General features: G+C 42.0%; 1 protein-coding gene and 1 long non-coding RNA gene across 4 annotated transcripts in view; both read left to right on the forward strand.

Moving 5' to 3' along the window:
* The window catches only part of MERTK (MER proto-oncogene, tyrosine kinase), a 152,111-nt gene that overhangs the window by 64,251 nt on the left and 64,144 nt on the right, over nt 1–23,716 (forward strand). For all 3 annotated transcript variants that reach the window (XM_058683287.1, XM_058683288.1, XM_058683286.1), the window contains exons 5-6: nt 16,658–16,744; nt 19,953–20,068. In XM_058683287.1, the coding sequence (XP_058539270.1) occupies nt 16,658–16,744; nt 19,953–20,068 (203 nt within the window). The remainder of the gene's footprint in view (nt 1–16,657; nt 16,745–19,952; nt 20,069–23,716) is intronic.
* Nucleotides 3,748–8,090, forward strand: LOC131484737 (uncharacterized). The gene is made up of 2 exons (XR_009248423.1): nt 3,748–7,588; nt 7,829–8,090. It is a non-coding gene; the product is annotated as an uncharacterized LOC131484737 (long non-coding RNA).

The following is a 23,716-nucleotide window of genomic DNA, read 5'->3' on the forward strand; positions in this document are numbered from 1 at the left end:
GTAGCTTCCTTGTCTGTCTTCTCAGAGAGTATATGGTCAGCAAGGACAAGGACTTTGTCTGTCCCAAGGCAGTGCCTGACTCATAGAAGCACTCACTGAATATTCATGGCAAGAATAGACCAGCAAATGAATGCCAGCCCCTCGGTTTTATCTCTGGATCATTTTCCTAACTCCTGACTCCACGAGGAATATTATGGTTTTCTCTCCCTCCATCTGAATTATTTTTGAGTCTCCCCAAGAAGCTGATAATCAAGCTACTTTTTAGTTTCAAAGTCAATTTGGAAAATACACCCCACCCCTTCTAGGATGGTAGCTGTAAAGACATTTGTTTTTATTGAGGTGAAACTGACATACCGTTAAGTTGTGTAGAATTTAAATGCACAACTCAGTGAGTTTTGGTAAATGTAGACACGCATGTAACCACCCCTTCAATCAAGGCATAGAACATTGTCATCACCTCAGAATGCCCCTCAGGCTCCCTTCCCATCAGTCCCCACCTCTCATAGACAATGGTGTACTGATATCTGTCATCACGGATTACTTTTGCTAGTTCTTTTTTTTTTTTTTTTTTTAATGTTTATTTACTTGTTTTGAGAGAGTGCACGCTAGCTAGCCGGGGAGAGGGAGAGAGGGAGAATCCCAAACAGGCTCCTCGCTGTCAGCATAGAGCCCAACACGGGACTTGATCTCGCGAACTAGGAAATCATGACCTGAGCCGAAATCAAGAGTCGGATTACTTAACCAACTGAGCCACCCAGGCCGGCGCCCCTGTTTTGCTAGTTCTTGAACATTAAATAAATGGAGTCACAAAGTGTATATTCTTTTGTCTCAGGCTTCTTTCCCTCAATGTGACATTTTTGGGATTCATCCGTGTTGTTGTAGGAGTACTTTGTGCTTACTGCTAATAGCACTGTTATGGTATGGATATGCTACATTTTGTTTGTCTGTGTGGTGAACGTTTGGGATGTTTACAGGAGTTGGCTATGATAAAGCAGCTACAGATATTTGTGTGCAAGTTTTTTGGGAGACATGCGTTTTTATTTTGTTTCGGATAATACCTGAGAGAAGAATTGCTGGATCGAATACTAGGTATATGTTTAACTTTTAAAGAAACCACCAAACTGTGTTCTGAAGTTACACCAAGTTCTATTCCTAGCAACAGTGGATGAGCATTCCAGATGCCCTATCTACATCCTTGCCAACGTTTGCTATGGTTAGTTTTTCATTTTAGACACCCTAGTGGATGTGAAATGGTAAATTTTTAATTTGCATTTCATTTCCCTAAAAAATTTCATTTTTTTCTTGTGCTTATAGACCAGTCACATATCCTTTAGGTGAAGTGTCACTTCAGGTCTTTTGCCTATTTTCATATAAATCTTAGAATCAGCTTGACGGTTTTGCAAGAGTCTGTTGTGATTTTGTTTGCAATTTTTTTTTTAACGTTTATTCATTTTTGAAAGACAGACAGTGTGAGTAGGGGAGGGATGGAGAGAGGGAGACACAGAATCCGAAGCAGGCTCCAGGCTCTGAGCTGTCAGCACAGAGCCTGACGCGGGGCTTGAAGTCACAGATTGCGAGATCATGACCTGAGCTGAAGTCGGACGCTTAACCGAGCCACCCAGGCACCCCGCAACTGTATTTTTTTTTATTGTTTTTTTTTTTGTTTTTTGAGAGAGGGAGCGTGCATGCGCATGGAGCGAGGGCTTAGGGGGCAGAGGGAGAGAAAGAATCTTAAGCAGTCTTCACACCCAGCATAGCGGGGCTCGATGTCACGACCATGAGATCATGACCTGAGCCAAAATCAAGAGTCAGATGCTTAACCAACTGAGCCAACCAGGCACTTCTGCAATTGTACTGAATTTCTAGATCAATTTAGGGAGAGGTCGCATCTTAATAATATGGAGACTTCTGATCCCAGAACACACACTGTCCATTTATTTAGGTCTCCTTTAATTTCTCTCAGGAATTTTTTTATAGTTTTTGATGTAGAGGTCTTATAGGTCACTTGTTAAAGGGATTCTTAAATATTTTATGTTGCTGGTGTTGGTAAGTAGCACATTTGATTTCATTTCCCAATTGTTTACTATTAGTATATAGAAAATAAACGGATTTATGTATGTGGATCTTACATCCTACAACCTTGTGACATTGATGTGTTAATTCTAAGAGGGCTTTATTGTTGTTGTTTTGTAGATTCCTTGGATTTTCTGTGTAGACATGTCACCTGCCAGTAGAGACAGTTTTACGTCTATCTGTCCAATCCTTGTCTTTTTATCTCTGTCCCTTTCCTTATTTTAGTGGCCAAGACTCCAGCACAATGCCGAATAAAAGTGGGGAGAGTGGATGTGTCTGTCCCAGTCACCAAGTATGAAATAAACTGTGGGTTTGGGACAATGCCTTTCACTAGGTTGAAGATGTTTCTTTCTATTCTCAGTTTGCCAAAAATTGTATTTTTTTATCATATGATCATAAGAACTCAGGAAATATTTACAATACTTAATGATTACAGTTTTGTTACAAGACGTACGCCTTGGGTGATATCTGGGAGGGTCCTCAATGCAGAGCTTCTGTGCCCTCTCCTCTTTGAATTAGGGTGTTTCACCCTCCTGGCAGATCCAGGAAAAGGCCACTCTACTAAGCTTTGGGGAGCAGATTTTTTTTGTGGAGGTTTCCTTACATAGGCACTTCTGATTAGATCACTGGCCATGTGGGGGCACTTGGGTGGCTCAGTTGGTTGAACATCTGACTTTAGCTCAGGTCATGATTTCATGGTTTGTGGGTTCGAGCCCCACATTGGGCTCTGTGCTGACAGCTCAGAGCCTGCAGCCTGCTCCAGATTCTTTGTCTCCCTCTCCCTACCCCTCCCCTGCTTGCCCTCTGTCTCTCTCTCTCTCTCTGTCTCTCTCTCTCTCTCTCTCTCAAAAATAAACAAACATTTAAAAAAAAAAAAAAGAAAGAAAGAAAGAAAGCCTAAACCATTGGCCATGTGATTGAACACAATCTCCAGACTCCTCAACCCTCTTATCACATGGCTGGTCATTCTCTTGACCAGTTTCTGTAGGGGCCAATTGTGAGTCACCTCATTAGTGTAACAAAGCCACTCCTGTCACTCAGGAAATTATAAGGGACAAAAGCTAAATTCCTTATTGTACAAAAATGCTTATGAGGGAAATGGGCTGTAATTTTGTTTTTGTAGTGTCAGATTCTGGTATCAGGGTATTGTTGACCTCATAAAACTAGTTAGGAAGTATCCCTACCATCTCTGTTTTCTGAGAGAGTTTAGTGATGTTGGTGTTGTTTTGAATATTTATTTTATTTTTGAGAGAAAGAGAGAAACAGAGCATGAGCAGGGGAGGGGCAAAGAGAGAGGGAGACACAGACCTCTAAGTGGGCTCCATGCGCCGTGATGTCAGCACAGAGCCTGATGCAGAGCTTGAACTCATGAACGGTGAGATCACGACATGAGCCGAAGTCAGATGCTTAACCAACTGAGCCACCCAGGTGCCCTGGTGTTGTTTTGAAAAGACACGCATAAGTTCAGGGGAGGCCGCAGTAATGTGTTTTGGACACGATATTCTTGGTAATGCAGTTTGCATGACTTTTTTGATGAAGGCTAATAGTTTGAGGTTAACTGAAATCCTTAGGTCTTTTATCTCATCAGTTACTCCAAAGTCAAAGCTCTCCTGGTTCTTTTTTTTTTTTTTTTTTTTTTAATGTTTATTTATTTATTTTGAGAGAGACAGAGAGAGAATCCCAAGCAGGCTCCAGGCTGCCAGCACAGAGCCTGATGCGGCGCTTGAACTCAGGAACTGTGAGATCATGATCTGAATGGAAATCAAGAGTCAGATGCCTCAGGGCGCCCGGGTGGCTCAGTCCGTTGAGCGTCAGACTTTGGCCCAGGTCATGATCTCACAGTTTGTGAGTTCGAGCCCCGTGTCGGGCTCTGTGCTGACAGCCCAGAGCCTGGAGCCTGCTTCAGATTCTGTGTCTCCCTCTCTCTCTGCCCCATCCCCACTCATGCTCTGTCTCTCTCTGTCTTAAAAATAAATAAAACATTAAAAAAAAATTTTTTTTGAGTCAGATGCCTAACCAACTGAGGCACCTAGGTGCCCCAGAGCTCTCCTATTTCTTGTATATATATTATTTTTGGAATTTCAGCCTACCATTTATCCTTACAAAAATTTAAGCCATTGACTCAGCCCACTGAGGCCATTTGGAACCTCATTTCCCTCGTTGGTTAACAAATCATCCCCCTGCTTTGTGCCAGCTGCCGTTTGTGTCTCTTTCAAGTTGTTGATGAAAATCTAGATTTTATTCTAACCAAGGGCAGAGTCCAGTGGTCTGTTGATAAAGGCAGCCTCTGAGTTGACATCAGTTCATTAAATCAACTTTCTTGGCCACTGTTTAACCACTAGTAAATCTGCTTTGTTTTCTTTTTCACCCCATTTATTTCTGCAACTTATCTTCTGAGATGTTCTCGATACCTTGGGCTAATAACTATCACAGAATGTCTGGAAACCAGCTTGGAACTCATCTTGAAATCAGACCTGATTTGTTGGTGAGCCTAACTCCTAGATGTGACAGTTTTCTGCATTCTTACAGGCACCAGTTTGATAGCTCTCTCTCCCCCCCCCCATTTTTTTTAATGTTTATTTATTTTTGAGAGAGAGAGAGGGTGCATGTGGGGGGGGGGGGCGAGGGGAGAGGCAGAGAGGGAGACAGAAGATCAGAAGCAAGCGCTGTGCTGACAGCAGAGAGCCCGATGTGGGGCTTGAACCCAGGAACTGTGAGATCATGACCTGAGCCAAAGTCAGATAGTTAACTGACTGAGCCACTCAGGCGCCCGTTGATAGCCCTGTCTTAAGTTTTGCTATGGATTTCTCTCTCTCAGTGATCCTGTCCTTACCAGGATCAGTAGCATTTGATGAAACTAGGGACAAAATCTATCTCTGTTCCTCTGCAACTTTTCCTCATTTGTGTTTTCTTAGAAAGTAGAAGTGTGTTTCTGTGATAATATCTGCAAAATCTTTTTCATATCCAAGGCTGTATATAATTTGTCTGTGATGGGAGACCTGATTTATTTCTAAATGGTGGTATACTCTTAGAACTACAACCTATCTTGGGTTTCAAGTTCACTACAATTTTTATTTTACTTTTTTTTAACTTGAAGATTTTTTTTCTTTGGTAGAGAAGATAGGAGTAAAATAGAAATAGAGCAGTTTGGGGGCACCTGGGTGGCTCAGTTGGTTAAGCGTCCGACTTCAGCTTAGGTCACGATCTCACGGTCCGTGAGTTCGAGCCCCGCGTCGGGCTCTGGGCTGATGGCTCAGAGCCTGGAGCCTGCTTCCCATTCTGTGTCTCCCTCTCTCTCTGCCCCTCCCCCGTTCATGCTCTGTCTCTCTCTGTCCCAAAAATAAATAAACGTTAAAAAAAAAAAAAAAAAAGAAATAGAGCAGTTTGTACCCTAATAGCGTGTTTTTAAAAATGACATGGAACTGTTAAGCTGCATATGTGATTAACTTACATAGAACTACGTGCATGCACACGCACACACGCGCGCGCGCACACACACACACACACACACACACACACAAACGAGTCTACGTATGATTGGTAAAATCTAAGTAAGCTTGTACAAATGTCAATTTCCTGGTTTCGACAATGTGCTATGGTTATATAAGATGTTAACATTGGGGAGGTAGGGTGAAGGATACATGAAACTTCTCCCTATATTTCTTTAAATTTTTTTTAACGTTTATTCATTTTTGAGAGACAGAGAGAGCATGAGTGGGGGAGGGGCAGAGAGAGACGGCGACACAGAATCTGAAGCAGACTCCAGGTTCTGAGCCTGAGGCGGGGCTCAAACTCAAACCGGGAGATCATGACCTGAGCCGAAGTTACATGCTTAACCGACTGAGCCACTTAGGTGCCCCAACTTCCCCCTGTATTTCTTTACACCTTTCTGTGAATCCATAATTAGTTCAAAATGAAAAGATTTTTAACTTTATTTTACATAACTATTAAATGCTTCCATGTTTAAAATGTAGAAAATTCAGAAAGTATTTTTACATCTCATTACACATTTATAATTATGACGAAAACACTGATGTGTTTCCTTTCAAACTTTTTCTGTGAATATATACCCTTGGGTAGATGTATGTATATAAATTATTTTCCTTCAAATTGGAGTGATAAGACACGTGCAGATTAATTTCAGCCTTTTTGTTACACAAGTAATATGTGAACACATGTTCACTGTAAGACATTCAAACCATGGTGACATACCAAAGCAAAATGGTCAAGTCTCCCTTGAATCTCCACACATTCACTCTCCATACAGATGTCACACACAATGTGAGCCATTGGTTCACTTCCTTCTAGGCCTTTCTCCCTTAAGTATACTCACATATGTACATATACACATAGATAGATCACCAAGACCTGTAGATCTTTCCATGTAGGTACTCATGGGCCTCTCATTGTTTATGGCAATTGCCTCAGTGCATGAATGGACCATAATTTATTTAACTACTCCCTTGTTGATGAGCATGGAGGTTGTTTTATTCTGGCGGTGGTTGTTGTTGTTGTTACTTATGTGGACATCCGTGTACCCATATATATTTCTTTTCTGAAAACCTTTATGGACACCCTGTCCTTGTCTGTGTATCCACAGTGCCTCTTCCATAACACTTGCACCTCCTCCCACATGGAAGCACAGCCATCTACATGTCTCCCCACCCCGAATTATTAATTAGTGTGATTATTACATATTAGTTATTAGTTATCTTAGCACCATCACCCAACATAGCGCCTGGCACATCAGAACTGTGTGAATGAATGAGTCAACTAATGAACAAACACATGAACAAACAGACTCTTGAGTCAGAGATCCCTTCACTGGGACAAAGGAACATTGTTATAATGAAGTAACTTGTATTTGCATGATGGCTTTTGCACTTACATACTCCTTCTCATCTCTTCTCATTTATATTTCTAACCAGTTCTGTGACATTAATAGAGCAGATTTTTTTTTTACACCCGTTTTGTAGACACAAAGGGCTTAAGGAAGTCCAGGGAGAAAGGTCCAACAGTGTGGGCTTCCCACCATGGGGCTGGTGCTGGACACATCAAGTTCCATCAAATCAGCTCTATCTGTGGACCAGTCCCAAGCAGCTGAATTTTGTAACATTGTAAAAGAACTACATAAAACAGTCTTCTTCTTCTTTACATCTGTGTTTAATTTTGAGGACACTTTAGTGATATCTGAATCTATCTCAAAAGTTCATGTTGGGGAACGAGGTGCCATCCTGACCAGAGATGTGTGGGGAGTTTTATGCTTCACATGCTGATGCAAAACCGCGTTTGCAGGGAGAGGCCGTTGTATTTTGAAATTAACTCAAGTAAACTTTCCCAAGCCCTTCTACAAAGAGAGTGCTACGTAGATAAGTGGTTTAAAGAGTCTTGATTGTTGATACTTGCTTTGAGCAAGCACATTCGTGAACAAGAAGGCCATGTGCTTTTTCCCTCTTGATTCCGCTTGTTTCCTGCCCCCCTCTATGACGTAAGAGCTGTCTTTAAGAGACAAGAGGTTAGAGTGGGAGAGAGCCAAAGCATAAGAGACTGTTAAAAACTGAGAACAAACTGAGGGTTGATGGGGGGTGGGAGGGAGGGCAGGGTGGGTGATGGGTATTGAGGAGGGCACCTTTTGGGATGAGCACTGGGTGTTGTATGGAAACCAATTTGACAGTAAATTTCATATATTAAAAAAAATAAAAAAAATAAATAAATAAAACTTTTAAGAAATAAAAAAAAAAAAAAGAGACATGAGCGAGGAAGTACTTTGTCTAAAGGGCATTATTCTGAGTCAACAAAGTCAATCTCAAAGGTTACACGCTGTATGATTCCATTTATATGACATTCTCAAAATGACAAACTTACAGTGATGACTCTAGTCAGGGATTAGCTTGGGTAGGATGTTCCTAAAGCATGAGGGAGCACTTTTTTTTTGGTGTTGAAGCAATTCTGTAATTGTATACAAATCTGTACCTGTAATAAAATTTCATGGAACTCTATACCAGAACCCCTCCCCCCAATAAAACAGAACAAAAATTGGTAAAATCTGAATACAGTCTGTATTTGGGTGAATAGTATTGTACTAAAGTCACTTTCCTGGTTTTGGTCATTGTACTATCATTATGTAAGATCTTATTAAGGGAAGCTGGTGAAGGGTGTACAAGAACTCTGTACTATTTCTGCTGAAATAGGAAATAAATTGTACTGTCTCTTATAAATTGAAAATAATTTCAAAACAGTTTGATTTTTATTTATTTTTAATGTTTAAAAAATGTTTATTTGTTTTTGAGAGACAGAGAGAGACAGAGCACAAGCGGTGGAGGGGCAGAGAGAGAGGGAGACACAGAATCCGAAGCAGGCTCCAGGCCCTGAGCTGTCAGCACAGAGCCTGACGTGGGGCTTGAACTCATGAGCTGTGAGATCATGACCTGAGCCGAAGTCAGACGCTCAACCGACTGAGCCACCCAGGGGCCCCAAAGTTTTGTTTTTAAAAAGCACTTTGTCGGGGTGCCTGGGTGGCTCAGTCGGTTAAGCAACCGACTTCGGCTCAGGTCATGATCTCGCGGTCCGTGAGTTGGAGCCCTGCGTCGGGCTCTGTGCTGACAGCTCAGAGCCTGGAGCCTGTTTCGGATTCTGTGTCTCCCTCTCTCTGACCCTCCCCTGTTCATGCTTTGCCTCTCTCTGTCTCAAAAATAAATAAACGTTAAAAAAAATTTTTTTTAAAATAAAAAAGCACTTTGTCTTGGGCAAAACCCAATCCCAAAATAAAGAACAGAACTGCCAAAGGTTTTGCTGTATGGTATTTAATGGCAGAGTGCATTGTAGGTTAGTGGTTGGGATTCCTAGCTATGACATATGCTAAAACTGCTTCACTGTTGTGTGTCCCTAGGCAAATTATTCTACTTTCTTCTCTAAAATAGGGTAATAACAGTGTCTACCTCGTAGAACATTTATGAGAATTCAGTGAAATAATGAGGGTAAGGCCCTTGGTACAGGGGCAACCTACAGGAATAACTCAAATGTTACCTGTTACAAAAATTTTTACATGAGTGGTTACTATCTCATTATATGCAGTGGTTACTATCTCATTGTCAATTCGGAGCTACCTTTCTGTCAAGAGTGGTGGACTTCTGCTGATCTGTCTGGTTTTTATTTTTTAAAAATACTCATTTCATTTTTAAATCCACATTTAGGTAACAGCTAAGGCAGCTTTAGGTTTTAGTGGGATAGAGTTAATAGTATTCATTGGAATAATAATAATAGTAAATAAATTCTAAAATAACTACAATTTATATATCAGTTCATAATTTTCACAATGCTTTCTATAAAGACTGACTTTGAACTTCATAGCAAGTTGAGATACAGTTAGGCATTTTTGATACCCGTTTTCAGATCAGGAAAAAATTTGGAGCTATTAAGGGACCTACTTGCTTTAGGTGTAGTCTCAGTGTGGCAACCGGAATGATCTTGATAAAACACAAGTTAGATCATGTCAGTCTCCTGCTCACAGCTCCAGGTTTCCCATCCTACTTAGAGGACAGAGCAAAGGCCTTTTCCCTTTGCCTAGAACCCTCCACCCCACCCCTTACATTGGGCCTTTCCCTCAGGAGCCACCTCTGACCTGAATATTTAAAATCACAGCCCACTTCCCCACCCACCCCTGGATCTCTGATCCTTTTCTCTTTTTTCATAGCATTAACCACCTTCTGATAGAGCTTGCAGCTTACTTATTTATGAAGGTTATTATTTCCCACCTACTTCCCTCTGTGAGAATGTGAGCTCTGTAAGGGCAGGGATCTCTTTTATTCATGAATATACCCCAAGTGCCTGGGAAAATGTCTGACACCTAGTAAGTACTCAGTAAATATCTGTTGATTGAATGAATTCAGGGCAGATAGGATGTTCCAAGTTAATGAGCAATTTCCTTTATGCGGGGTCTGCTTCTGTTGCTTTGCCTATTTTGCTCTGGGGGGGGGGGGAATGAAAGGGTTGCTTAATCCAGAACTCAAAGAATTGGCCCAACTGGTGCTCTTACAAGTTGCTTTCCCAGCAACACTGATTGTCCTTTCCTCAAGAAAACATCCTGTTACTGAATGTTCTTTAAAATATCCTTCAGGGGTGCCTGGCTGACTCCATGGGTAGAGCGTGCAACTCTTGATCACAGGGTTTTGAGTTCAGGCTCCACATTGGGCATGGAGCCTACTTAAAAAAACGAATAATAATAAAATAAAATATCTTTCAAACCTTATGCCAGAGGCTATCTTTTTTTACAATTTTTTTTTAACATTTATTCATTTTTGAGAGAGACAGAATGTGAGTGGGGGAGGGGCAGAGAGAGAGAGAGAGAGAGAGAGAGAGAGAGAGAGACACAGAATGCGAAGCAGGCCCCAGGCTCTGAGCTGTCAGGACAGAGCCCGAGGCGGGGCTCAAACCCACAAACCGTGAGATCATGACCTGAGCCGAAGTTGGACACTTAACCAACTGAGCCACCCAGGCACCCCAGAGGCAATCTTTTTTTATTTTTTTTTTTAAATTTTTTTTTTTTTCAACGTTTATTTTATTTTTTTGGGACAGAGAGAGACAGAGCATGAACGGGGGAGGGACAGAGAGAGAGGGAGACACAGAATCGGAAACAGGCTCCAGGCTCCGAGCCATCAGCCCAGAGCCTGACGCGGGGCTCAAACTCACAGACCGTGAGATCGTGACCTGGCTGAAGTCGGACGCTTAACCGACCGCGCCACCCAGGCGCCCCGAGGCAATCTTTTTTTAAACCAGCAGAAGACCAAGCAAGAGGGGCATGAACAATTGTGATGAGTTAGGTGAGACGTAACAGTAAAGTGGATGGCCCACTGGGAGAGGACCTGGCTCAAGAGAGATTAGAGGCTCCAGTGCTGGAGTCACTTGGGAGAGAGTGGGTGGTAGGGTGGGGATTTAGGGGAGTGGATGATTTTTTCCTCTGGAAAGCCACAAGGACTCAGACTATAAAACTTCAATGTCTATTCCAGTCCGGTGGTTATTGTTCATCCAGACAGAGAAGAGGAAAGTGACAGGCAGCGGTCTTTCCCAGCATACACTAGTTGTTATATTCAACCCGGGCTTATGCGTGAGTCTCTAGCTGGGAAGCTAGTGCCATTACGTAAAGGAAGTATATATATTTATTTATCTTTGAGTTGGGGGGGAAGGGCAGAGAGAGGGGGAGGACCCAAAGTGTGCTCTGTGCTGACAGCAGAGAGCCCGGTGTGGGGTTCGAATTAACAAACGGTGAGACCGTAACCTGAGCCAAAGTCTGACGCTTAACTGACTAAGCCACCCAGGAGCCCCCAGAGGAAGTATACATAACTGAATATATTAAGCGAAGAAGACTATATTTGGCCTTGAGTTTGGGCCCACCTGCTTTTGGAGAAAGTTAACTTTGGTTTGAACCAGGTTCTACTTTTTCCTGCTGGCGTCTGGCCTATGGGCATTAACCACCCCAGGGCACAGGAAGTACTGCTATAATAGGTGGTTTAGCTATTTCTGGGCAATTCCATATTAATGTGGATGTCTTGTGCCAGAGAATTTGCTAGAGATTGTTTTCCTGACTTTGTGTGCACTTTGAAAAGAAACACAGAAAGGAAAAGCGACTTCCCACTTAACCTAACATCATGGTCCTGATCAGCGGTTTCACTTTCAGCATTGATAAACCTTGCAGCTCTGAAGGGGCCCCAGTTGTCTTACTTAGGGATCTGTTGCTAGACCACGGATCTCATGAAATGAATCCACCCTCTTGTTTTTCTCCAGGACCTTCTGACCAGTTTGGAATGTGATCTGTATTTTGTACTCAAGTGTTTCCCAAGCATTTTGACAAGAGTAATTGAAGTCAAATAACTGTGTTTAGCTCAACTGTATTAAAAATATAAATTGCACGGCAGCTCTCTGTATTTTCTGATTGAGCCAAAGCAGATTTTTCTAAATATAAGCCAAGTTTTGCGTGTTCATGGAGCCTGTGAAATGGGCGTCTTACTTGAGAGCTTATGACTTGGAAGGTTAAAGGTGATGCTTCAGCATGAAAACCAAAGCATCACAGTCCGGACTGTGAAATAATGGTTGGCTGTACGGACACCATGCAGTGGCTTAGAAGGATAAGGTCTCAATCCTCATCTGGGACATGTCTATCTTCTTTTGTAAAATCAGTGCCTGACAAGAGTACCCAAAGTCCCAATGCTATGTCAATGCTTCTTTTCCAACTCTTGCTTCCCAGTCATCTCTCCCTCATTTTGCAAAAGAAGAAAGACCTCTCCCTGACTTATCTGGAGTCACTATGGAGTATCAATTCTCAAATGCTTTGGTCTCAAGATCCCTTGACAGTCTTAGAAATTATTGAGAACCAAAGAGGTTTCGTTTATGTGAGTTCTATCTATTGGTAAGTACTGAATGAGAAATTAAAACAAAACTTTTAAAGCACAAAAATAAACAAGCCCATACTCCATTAGCTGAGAGAGCTAATGGCATCATCACACAACATACAGCTTCTGGAAAATTCTTCTGGAAAATTCCATCATGCATTTCTGAGAGAATGAAAGTGGAAATGGCAAATAACATCTTACCATTATTATTAGTATTGTTGTTGTTATTATTATTATAAAAATAGTTTTCATCTTAAGAGCTCCTTAAAGAGCCTCTGGGATGCCCAGGAGTTTCTAGACCACACTTTGACAGTGGCTGCTATAGTGTTTTGGCACTATAATGTTAAGAAATTTCCAGATCATTACATAGAAAATTCCAAATTTTGTTCAGCAAAGGAGTTGCCCCTCCAGTAAAATTTTACTGTTTACATTTAAGAATTATATATATTGTCTTGATGAGTTGTGCCCTAATAATAATGGTAAGGATCATCAATCTGTATCTCAACCTGCATGTGTATTTTTGTTGCCAAGAAGTGCTTCCAAACCCACACACTTATGCCATTAGGGTAAAAATCTGCAGGGGAAGTAGAAAATCATGATGGAAAACTTCTGGCAGCTGGAGGAAAATTGTTTCAGTTTTCCCATCCCAGTCTTGAGTATGCTACATAGGTGCCTTCAAAGGAATTTTACTTTAAAATGTCTGAGTACCTGAAATTATATTCTTTGCAGCTGTTTAAATTATAAAAAATTTAAGATGCAAACCTCAAAATATATGAGAAGCTGCATGTATTTTTCAAAATTATTTGAGAGGCATACAAGCAAAATACCTAAAGACCCCTAAGGCAGGGTATCCAAGGGTGTCCTTTTATAGATGCGGCTAATGGGTTTGAGGTAAATATTCCTCTTCAGTGAAATAAATATTTCTTAAACGATCACACAAACTATTAGCAGTTTCATCCGTCAGCCAAAAGGGAATGACCAAAAATGTGAAGAGCGATGGCTCCGACCTGGGATTTTAGTTTCTTAGCTCTTGGAATTGTCAAGGGAATCTAAGAGGATTTTCCTCCAGTCTGAAGGCAATACTCCTTACCTCAGAAAATTAAAATACCTGAAGTGGCTGTCACATTCTGACAGAACATTATTTTCGAGAAGTGAAAAGTCACTGTGGGTTTGTAGGACAGAGATACGCAGGTTCGTGTTTTCTTGAGAGATTTGTCTAGTCAGCAGAGTTCAGGTGCCTGGACTAATTTCTGGATGGGAAAAAACTGAACCCCAGAGGCTCTGATGTTTCATTGCACTTGTAACCCTCAGGAGAAGCACCGACATAAAAGGGATTAGGTTCGCATTTCTTCCTAGAACTTCTTGCAGACGCTCTGGCCACTTGGCCCAGCCTTGGCACAGCATTTACCACGTGGACACCCAACATGGCACGGCCTTTCTGGGCTGATGCCCAGCTGGCCTTCCCTCAGCAACTTGTTCCTCTGAATTTTCAAATATTTAATTACTGTTAATGACAAGCTTTGGATTTTAAAATGATCAGATGGAGAATTTCCTATACAAGTAAATGGATAGAAGAAAACAAAATAAGGTTTTCAGGCAAGAAGCAAGTGGAGGTATATTTCCAAGAATTTTTTCTGCCTTTCTCCAGTTCATGATGTGAACTCTGTGCCAGATGACATCTGTGTGCCAGAGGCAGAGAAGTTTCCAGATTCTACTAGATGGTATTTATGACTGTACGTTAAAAAAAAAAAAAAAGGAAGCGTGCCTGGGTGGCTCAGTTGGTTAAGCATCTGACTTCCGCTCGGGTTGTGATCTCATGGTTCGTGGGTATGAGCCCCACATCAATCTCTGTGCTAACAGCTTGGAGCCTGGAGCCTGCTTCAGATTCTGTGTCTCCATTTCTCTCTGCCCCTCCCCCACTCACACTCTTTCTCTCTCTCTCAAAAATAAATAAACATTAAAAATTTAAAAAAAAATTTTTTAACGTTTATTTATTTTTGAGACAGAGAGAGACAGAGCATGAACGGGGGAGGGCAGAGAGAGAGGGAGACACAGAATCTGAAACAAGCTCCAGGCTCTGAGCGGTCAGCACAGAGCCCAACGCAGAGCTCGAACTCACGGACCGCGAGATCATGACCTGAGCTGAAGTCGGACGCTTAACCGACTGAGCCACCCAGGCGCCCCTAAAAATTTTTTTAAAAAGGAAAAGCAAACAAACCTGTTTTTAAATTTTAGAATAGTTTTAGATTTTAGAAATCATGGAGATAGTACAGTTTTCCCATCAACCCCATTCCAAGTTCTCCTATTGTTAACGTCTTATGTTAGTGTGATATATTCATTACAGTTAATGAACCAATATTGATATATTTTATTAACTCAAGTCCATACATTATTCAGATTCCCTTAGTTTTTACCTAATACCCTTGTATTGTTCCATGGTTTCATCCAGGATTTGGTTGTCTTGTCTCTCTTTTTTTTTTTTTTTTTTTTTTTTTAAATTTTTTTTTTTTTCAACATTTTTTATTTATTTTTGGGACAGAGAGAGACAGAGCATGAACGGGGGAGGGGCAGAGAGAGAGGGAGACACAGAATCGGAAACAGGCTCCAGGCTCCGAGCCATCAGCCCAGAGCCTGACGCGGGGCTCGAACTCACGGACCGCGAGATCGTGACCTGGCTGAAGTCGGACGCTTAACCGACTGCGCCACCCAGGCGCCCCGGTTGTCTTGTCTCTTTAGGCTCCCCTTGGTTGTGACAGTTTCTCAAACTTTCTCTGTCTTTAATGGCATTGATAGTTTTGAGGAATACAAGTCGGGTTTTTTGTAGAATGTTCCACCGTTTGAACTGTCTGATATTTTCCTCCTGATTAGACTTGGGTGGTAGGTGTTTGGGAGGAAGATTACAGAGGGGAAGTGCCATTTTCATTACATCATATCGAGGGTACATTCTGTCAACATGACTTAGTGGTGTTAACCTTGGTCACGTGGCCAAGGGAGTGTTTATCATTTTCTCCACTCTAAAGTTTAAAAAATAAATAAATAAAATAAAGTTTTGCTTTTATTTCCTTTTCATACTGTCCTCTTTGGAAGGAAGTCATTACATGCAGCCCACACTTAAGGGGTTGGGAGTTACGGTCCTCCCTGCTGAGGGCAGAGTATCCACATAAATTAATTTGGAACCCTTCTGCATGGGAGATTTGCCTGTTCTTCCCCATTTATTTAATCATTTATTTATAGCAGGGTCGACTGGTGAATATTTATTTTATACTTTGCGTTACAATCCAATACTACTTCCTTTATTTTCTTGTTCAAATTGTTCCAGCTTTAGCTATTAGGAAAATAGCCGTGTGTGTGTGTGTGTGTGTGTGTGTGTGTGTGTGTGAGTGAGTGTGTTGCATGGTGTTTGTATTATATTCCGTTCCAGGCTCATCTTACAGGTTTCCTGCTCCAATCTGAGAATCAGCCATTTTTCTAAGGAGCTCTGGTTCCTTTTGTTGGCAAATAGTATTAGAAACCAAGATCTGGGTTGCCTCTCTTCCTTTCTATTTAAAACTAATAAACAGACTAATTTTTTCATTTCTAAGATGTCTTCAAACCTCTGAACTGATAGAATTTTTCTTCATTCAGCCCTAGTGTCTTCCCTGTAAGTAATAATAGTGTCTTATGTTTATATGATAATTCTGCATGAACTGACCGATATTTACCATTAAAAAAGGATTCATTACAACAGATCGTCTGAAATTTTTAAGCCCTGTGACTTTTCTCCTGCTGTGTTTGGTATTCTGAAATGTTATCGGTGTGTGATTAGTCTGTACTCTGTGGCTAACCAGCTGGGGAGTGACCAGGTGAGCCTCAAAAAAACATTCTTTTTGATATTGGGGCCAGCAATACCCACACCTCCTGGCAGAAATTTAAAAATCTAAATGTTACTGCTTTGTTACCTAACATCCCACCATCAGGGAAAGATAAAGGACGCAAATGAAGACAGCTGCCTTGTAGCCCCACGGGTGGCTTGCTCCTGGTAGCTAGGGTTTAATCCCAGGTTTGTTTTTCAACCACCAGCATACTTTTCAAATTAACTTGGCATTTATGACTTGAAGCAATGAACCAAAAAGTAAAAGATTGCTAAGACAACCGTAGGGTTCTGGTGAACCGCAGCCTGTTTCTCGGTGACTGGTCTCATGAGTCCCCTTCCATTCCAGGTCTGACCGAGATGGCTGTCTTCAGTTGTGAGGCCCACAATGACAAAGGGCTGACCGTGTCCAAGGGTGTGCAGATCAACATCAAAGGTAAGCACCAAGGCCATGTCCCCCAAGCCCCTGAGCTCTGCAGCCAGCTACCTGGGTTTGAGCCCTGGCTTCCCCAGTGACTTCCTTTGTGACCTTGGACAAGTCACTTAACCTCTCTGGCTTCAGTATAAAATCGGGATAATTACAGAATCTACCTGTTTCTGAGGCTTAAATAAGACAGTGCAAGTAAAAGCTTTCATAACAGCGCCTGGTGCTTACATCTTTGATAAACATGAGTTCATATAGTTTTGCTTAGTCTGAGAAGAAACTAGGCTGTGATGTCTACCCTTGATTTTCTTAGCTCCTGTTTTCATCTTTCCCTCTGCCACCTTGAACTAGTCCCCATTGCCCCTTGAAGAGCCTGCAGGGGTGGGGGGGCGGGTGGCTTAGGGCATTGATTGAAGGAATGGGCTCTGTCCTTCCAGGGCAGCTGGGGCTGAAGCAAGTCTCCCCCGGCTGCTGCCCGAGAGCCCAGAGCCCCTGTGCCTCTTCCTCCTAATCTTCTTGTCGCTCTCCCTTCCCCTGAGCTGGGATATAACATAAGGGAAGAGTTGTGTTTGAAGACCCCTGTGCTATTAGAGATATTACAATCCAGTCGTCTGCCTCATCCTCCTCTCTCCATGGGATCAAGGTTATCAAAACCTGGAACCTGAAAGTCAATACTGTCATTTTATGCCTTTTCAAATCATATTTCTTACCTTCTCTCATAGAAACTCAAGCAAATTTTATGTTTATTTGTTCTTCATTTAAATAACGAGAAGCAAATATTGAGTTCATATTCCTTTTGGTCTTAATCTTGGGGAAACAACACAAGCAAAAAGCAGAATGTGTTTAATAATGAGGTAAAAGGTAATATACAGTGGGGGACTCAAAATTGCAAAAGAAGTTACACTTTCATTTTGGCAAACAACTAGATGAAGGTGATGAGGGAGCATTTTCTGAAAGTTCATTGGAACAAAACAAAGAAAAAAAAGAGCAAACTGAAACTTACTCCCAGAGGAACTGTATAACTTCCTTCCTCATTTCAAGTCTCATTATGACAATTTTCAAAAGAAATGTTGGGAATTTCAGGAATTCATGAGTAGGCGTGAAGTTATAAAGACATTTTCGTAAAGTGCAAACACCTTATAATGTAAAAATTTATATGAAACGAGTTGACAGTTTTTGACATTTTCTGTTTCACACAGCATGTCAGCTTATTTTTTTTTTTTTAAATCAATCCCATTTCTAAAACTTATGCTTTGGGCTTTCATTTTTTAAAAAAATTATGCCAAAGCAACCAAGCCTCCCTTCTTATAATCTATTATTAACTATAATACACATGGCCAAATGATGATCCGGAAAGGCAGACATTTGAGGGTGATTCTACAAATAGTCTATTCAGGGAAGTGAGTCAAAGTGCCGATTCTTTCCCGTTCACCAAGCTGTGTGTCTATTAGTAAACAGAAACTCCTGAATATGGTACCCAGTGCACTTTACATGGTCTCAGCTCTCCTTCCCCCACCTCCTGCCCACCCTGTCTTTGCCTTTATGTCTCCCACACGTTCCCCAACCCTCGTCCCTGTGTTACCTTATTCGGTCCTCACCACAGCCCCATGGAGCAGTGCTGTTACTATCTTCATTAATAGAAAAAGGAACAGAGTTTAGAAAAGGCATTTAAACTGTGGCCTGGGCCATAGAGCCGGCTAGGTGGTAACCAGACTCCCCAGTGCCTGCTGGTGCCCACAGTAATGGGCTTACTGCCTCCTGCAACCAGCCTCCAGTGTTCTGCTGAGGGACAGACAGACCTGACAGCTCTGGGGTCAGACAGACCTGAGTTCAAGTCCCTGTTGTACTGCTTATGAGCTCTGTGATCTTTGGTGAATTTTTAACTTCTCTGATCCTCAGTTTCCTCATCCGTCAGTGAGGATTGGAAGACTACCTGTCTGATAGGGTTCTAGCAACGAATAGATGAAGCAAAGTCCGTAACTACGATGTACATAACTACTAGGTACATAACTTACTATGCCAGACCATAGTAAGCACTCAAAAACAACAGTCCTCGGGGGCGCCTGGGTGGCTCAGTAGGTTAAGCAACCGACTTTGGCTCAGGTCATGATCTCGCGGTCCGTGAGTTCGAGCCCCGCGTCAGGCTCTGTGCTGACAGCTTGGAACCTGGAACCTGTTTCGGATTCTGTGTCTCCCTCTCTCCCTCCCTCCTTCTCTGACCCTCCCCTGCTCATGATCTGTCTCTCTCTGTCTCAAAAATAAATGTTAAAAAAAAAAACAACAAACAACAGTCCTCATTTTTGCTTATAAATGTGATCATCACTACTAATTAAGAATTAAATTTAGCATAAAATAAGATTCCCCAGACTTCAGATCTTTCTTAGATTCTGTGTTGTTGTTTTTTTTTTTTTTAAGTTTATTTTTGAGAGAGCAGGGGAAGGGCAGAGAGAGAGGAACAGAGGATCGGAAGCAGACTTTATGCTGTCAGCACGGATCCCGATGTGGGGCTCAAACCCACAAACCATGACATCGTGACCTGAGCTGAAGTCAGATGCTTAACCGACTGAGCCACCCAGGCGCCCCGGTCCTTCCTAGATTCTAATTAAAGGGTCTACTCGTGTCCCCCATGTGGCCAGGATCGTTGCACACCTATGGTATTACCTGCCTCCACTCCCAGGAGATGCAGTTGGCCCTTTTGCCTGAACTGACTCTCCCCGACTAGAAAGCTTCTCCCCACTCAGCCACACACGCACACTCATGCTACCATAACACTCTTTCTCCTCGGCTCGGGGCTCTCTCGATCTCAGGTAATGTGGGTCTCCCCTTCTCAACCCAGAGCTGCACAAGCCTTTGATCCCATGTAGAACACTAGCACCCAGGGACGTGCCCGCGTACAGTAGAACAGTGAACACCAGCTCGGTGAAGGAAATAGATGTCTTGACATCCTTCCCCAGCTAAGTTCTCACATCATCAGTGGGTGGGAAAGCAGGTCTCTGCTCCACTCCTCTGGCCCAGGCAGAACCATGCTATCAAGGGAAGCCCTGTCTGTAAGCTCATACGTATTACTCTCAGGCATAACCTGGCTTCTTTTTAAAACTTGGGTTTAATTTTCCTAATCTTAAGAAATGGAAACAGGTTTGGTATTAATGTGTTTGTTTGGTAGCTGTGGCCGCCTGTGGTTTATAATTGTGTTTGTTTGTGTGTCTTTGTTTTTGCATAGCAATTCCCTCCCCACCAACTGAAGTCAGTGTCTACAACAGCACAGCACACAGCGTGCTGATCTCCTGGGTCCCGGGTTTTGATGGATACTCCCCATTCAGGAATTGCAGCATTCAGGTAAACTTCCAGGATGAAGAGGGAAGTGGCCATTTGGTGCTCTGAGGGTCTACCTGATTCTTCTTCCTCCTGAGGATGGGTGCCGAGGCCTTCAGCACCTCTGTCCAGGGTCCATTGACCTCCTTCCCACTCAACGTCCACCGTACATGCCCCACTTTATGGTGCTCTGCCCCGGGATGCTGTTTCCTTTCTGCTCAAAGTCCAGGGCCCATCCAGAAGGGAAACAGGTTTCCAGGATAGAATGTCGTGAGACCAAGAGAATTAATTTTTTTTAATTAATTTTTTAAATTTACATCCAAGTTAGTTAACATAGAGTGCAACAATGATTTCAGGAGTAGATTCCTTAATGCCCTTCCCCATTTAGCCCATCCCCCCTCCCACAACCCCTCCAGTAACCCTGTTTGTTCTCCATATTTAAGAGTCTCTTATATTTTGTTTTTATATTATTTTTGTTTCCCTTCCCTTATGTTCATCTGTTTTGTATCTTAAAGTCCTCATATGAGTGAAGTCATATGATTTTTGTTTTTCTCTAATTTCGCTTAGCATTATACCCCCTAGTTCCATCCACGTAGTTATATATATATACACACACACACATAAACAATGGAGTGTATGTATATATATATATATACACAAACATATATATATATATATATATATATACATATATATATATATATACACATACATACATATATGTATATATATATATACACATACCACCTCTTCTTTATCCATTCATTCATCAATGGACATTTGGACTCTTTCCATACTTTGGCTATTGTCGATAGTGCTGCTATAAACATTGGGTACATATGCCCCTTTGAAATAGCATACCTGTATCCCTTGGATAAATACCTAGTAGTGCAATTGCTGGGTCGTAGGGTAGTTCTATTTTTAATTTTTTGAGGAACCTCCATACTGTTTTCCAGAGTGGCTGGACCAGTTTGCATTCCCACCAGCAGTGCAAAAGAGATCCTCTTTGTCCGCATCCTTGCCAACATCTGTTGTTGCCCGAGTTGTTAATGTTAGCCATTCTGACAGGTGTGAGGTGGTGTCTCGTGGTTTTGGTTTGTATTTTCCTGGTGATGAGTGAAGTTGAGCATTTTTTCATATGTCGGTAGGCCAGCTGGATGTCTTCTCTGGAGAAGTGTCTCTTCATGTCTTTTTGCCCATTTCTTCACTGGATTATTTGTTTTTGGGTGTTGCATTTGATAAGTTCTTTATAGATTTTGGGTACTAACCCTCTATCTGATATGTCATTTGCAAATATCTTCTCCCATTCCGTCCGTTGCCTTTTAGTTTTGTTGATTGTTTCCTTCACTGTGCAGAAGCTTTTTATTTTGATGAGGTCCCAATAGTTTATTTTTGCGTTTGTTTCCCTTGCCTCTGGAGACGTGTTGAGTAAGAAGTTGCTGTGGCTGAGGTCAAAGAACCTGGTGTAAGAAAGTGGTCCAGGTTCATTCTTCTGCATGTCGCTGTCCACTTTTCCCAGCACCACTTGCTGAAGAGACTGTCTTTATATCACTGGATATTCTTTCCTGCTTTGTCAAAGATTAGTTGGCCATACGTTTGTGGGTCCACTTTTGGGTTCTCTATTTTGTTCCACTGATCTGAGTGTCTGTTTTTTGTGCCAGTAACATACTGTCTTGATTACAGCTTTGTAATACAGCTTAAAGTCTGCAGGAGAATTAATTTTTAAGGTACAAAAACACAGCCCTAAATTAGGACTGGCTTGTGACCAGGAGTTTGGAAAGTCAGGTACTTGTCAGCCTGGCTCCTCCTGGGCTAGTGGCCATGAAGGACATACAAGCATGAGATGGGTCATTTTTGCTGTCAGGTATAGCACCTTGGCCCATGGGTCCCTGGACAACCTGGGCACTACAGGCCTTGCAAAGTCTTCACCCTTTTTTTTTTTTTAATTTTTTAAAAAAGTTTTATTTATTTTTTGACAGAGACACAGGCAGAGCATGAGTGGGGTAGGGGCAGAGAGAGAGGCAGACACAAAATCTGAAGCCGACTCCAGGCTCTGAGCCATCAGCACGACACGGGGCTTGAACTCACCAACCACCAACTGAGCCACCCCAGCACCCCAATCTTCACCCATTTTTAAGCACTAACTAAAATTGGTATAAAATAATGCCGTAATAAGTATACAGCCTAGCCATCCTAAAATGGTACCTTTCCATGATGTAGGCTTTGCTTTGAGTGTTCATTTCATTAAAATGGAAAGGGTAGCAATAACACTGTTTACCGAGTGCCCACAATGACCCAGAGACTTTGCGGACATTATCTTACTTAAAACCTATACTATGGGGCACCTGGGTGGCTCAGTCGGTTGAGTGTCTGACTTCAGCTCAGGTCATGATCTCACGGTTTGTGAGTGGGTTCCATTGTGTAATGGTTAGCATTCTGGACTCTGATCTCACGGTTTGTGGGTTCGAGCCCCGCGTCAGGCTCTGTGCTGACAGCTCAGAGCCTGGAGCCTGCTTCGGATTCTGTGTCTCCCTCTCTTTCTGCCCCTCCCCGCCCATGCTCTGTCTCTCTTTCTCTGTCAAAAATAAATAAAAATTTAAAAAAAAACCTACACCAGCACTGCAGGTGCTCACAGAGTGCTCACAGCCCATGAGTGGCAAAATCAGAATTCAAACCCAGAAAGCTCTGATGCCAAAGGTAGTGCTCAGAACCATCTGCTCTTCTGTGACTCAGAAGAGACATTGCTTATGGGAGCAGGTAGTTGAACATGTTTGGATTATCCACTGAAAACATGAATGCATTCTGCCTTGTACTTCCTCAAACAGTAGGGTCAGAAATTGTTCTTAGTTTCATAAGCGTCTGGTCTTACTAGCCAAAAACATGTTAACCTGACATAGGTCACTCATGCCAGTTCAACTTGAAGCAGTGAATTCTAAAGAATTTTGTGTGTTGACAACCAGATGTTTTTAATGCCAAATGGAATTAGTTTCTGTGTTTTTATTGCCTCCCACTCTTGTCTAACAGCTGTTCCTTCTCTGAAAAGTGAAAACATTCTATTATCCCCAAAATAGCCTCCACCCTCACCCCACCAACTCCAGCTTTTCTTAATTCTTGCCCACTTTATTTGTAAACCTCCCAAGGGCTGGTAAGTGTTAGGAATTCTTGTGTCTACAAAGTCCTCACCAGGGGTATCCTTTTTTTTTTTAAGCATATATTTCACAGACCATAATATTCGCCCATTTAAAGTGTATAATGTTTTTTTAGTATGTTCACCGAGGTGTGCAACCATCACCACTGTCTAATTGTGTCTATATTCATAAAAAGATGTTGGTCTGTAGTTTTCTTGTGTTAGCTCTTTCTGGTTTTGGTATCAGGATGGCACTAGCCTTATAAAATCAGTTGGGAGGGGTTCTCTTCTCTTCTATTTCTTGGAAGAATTTGTGGAAGATTGATGTTAATTCTTTAAATATTTGGTAGAAATCACCCGTGAAGCTATCTGATCCCGAGCTTTTCTTTGTGGGTAGTTTTTAAAATACTGCCTCAATCTTTTTACTTAGTACAGATCTGTCTAGATTTTCTATTTCTTCTTGAGTCAGTTTTAGTAGTTTGTGTCTTTCTAAGAATGTGTCCACTTCCTCTGAGTTCTCTAATTGATTGGTGTACAATTATTTA

Source organism: Neofelis nebulosa, chromosome 9, assembly GCF_028018385.1.
Source record: "Neofelis nebulosa isolate mNeoNeb1 chromosome 9, mNeoNeb1.pri, whole genome shotgun sequence".
Classification (NCBI taxonomy): domain Eukaryota; kingdom Metazoa; phylum Chordata; class Mammalia; order Carnivora; family Felidae; genus Neofelis; species Neofelis nebulosa.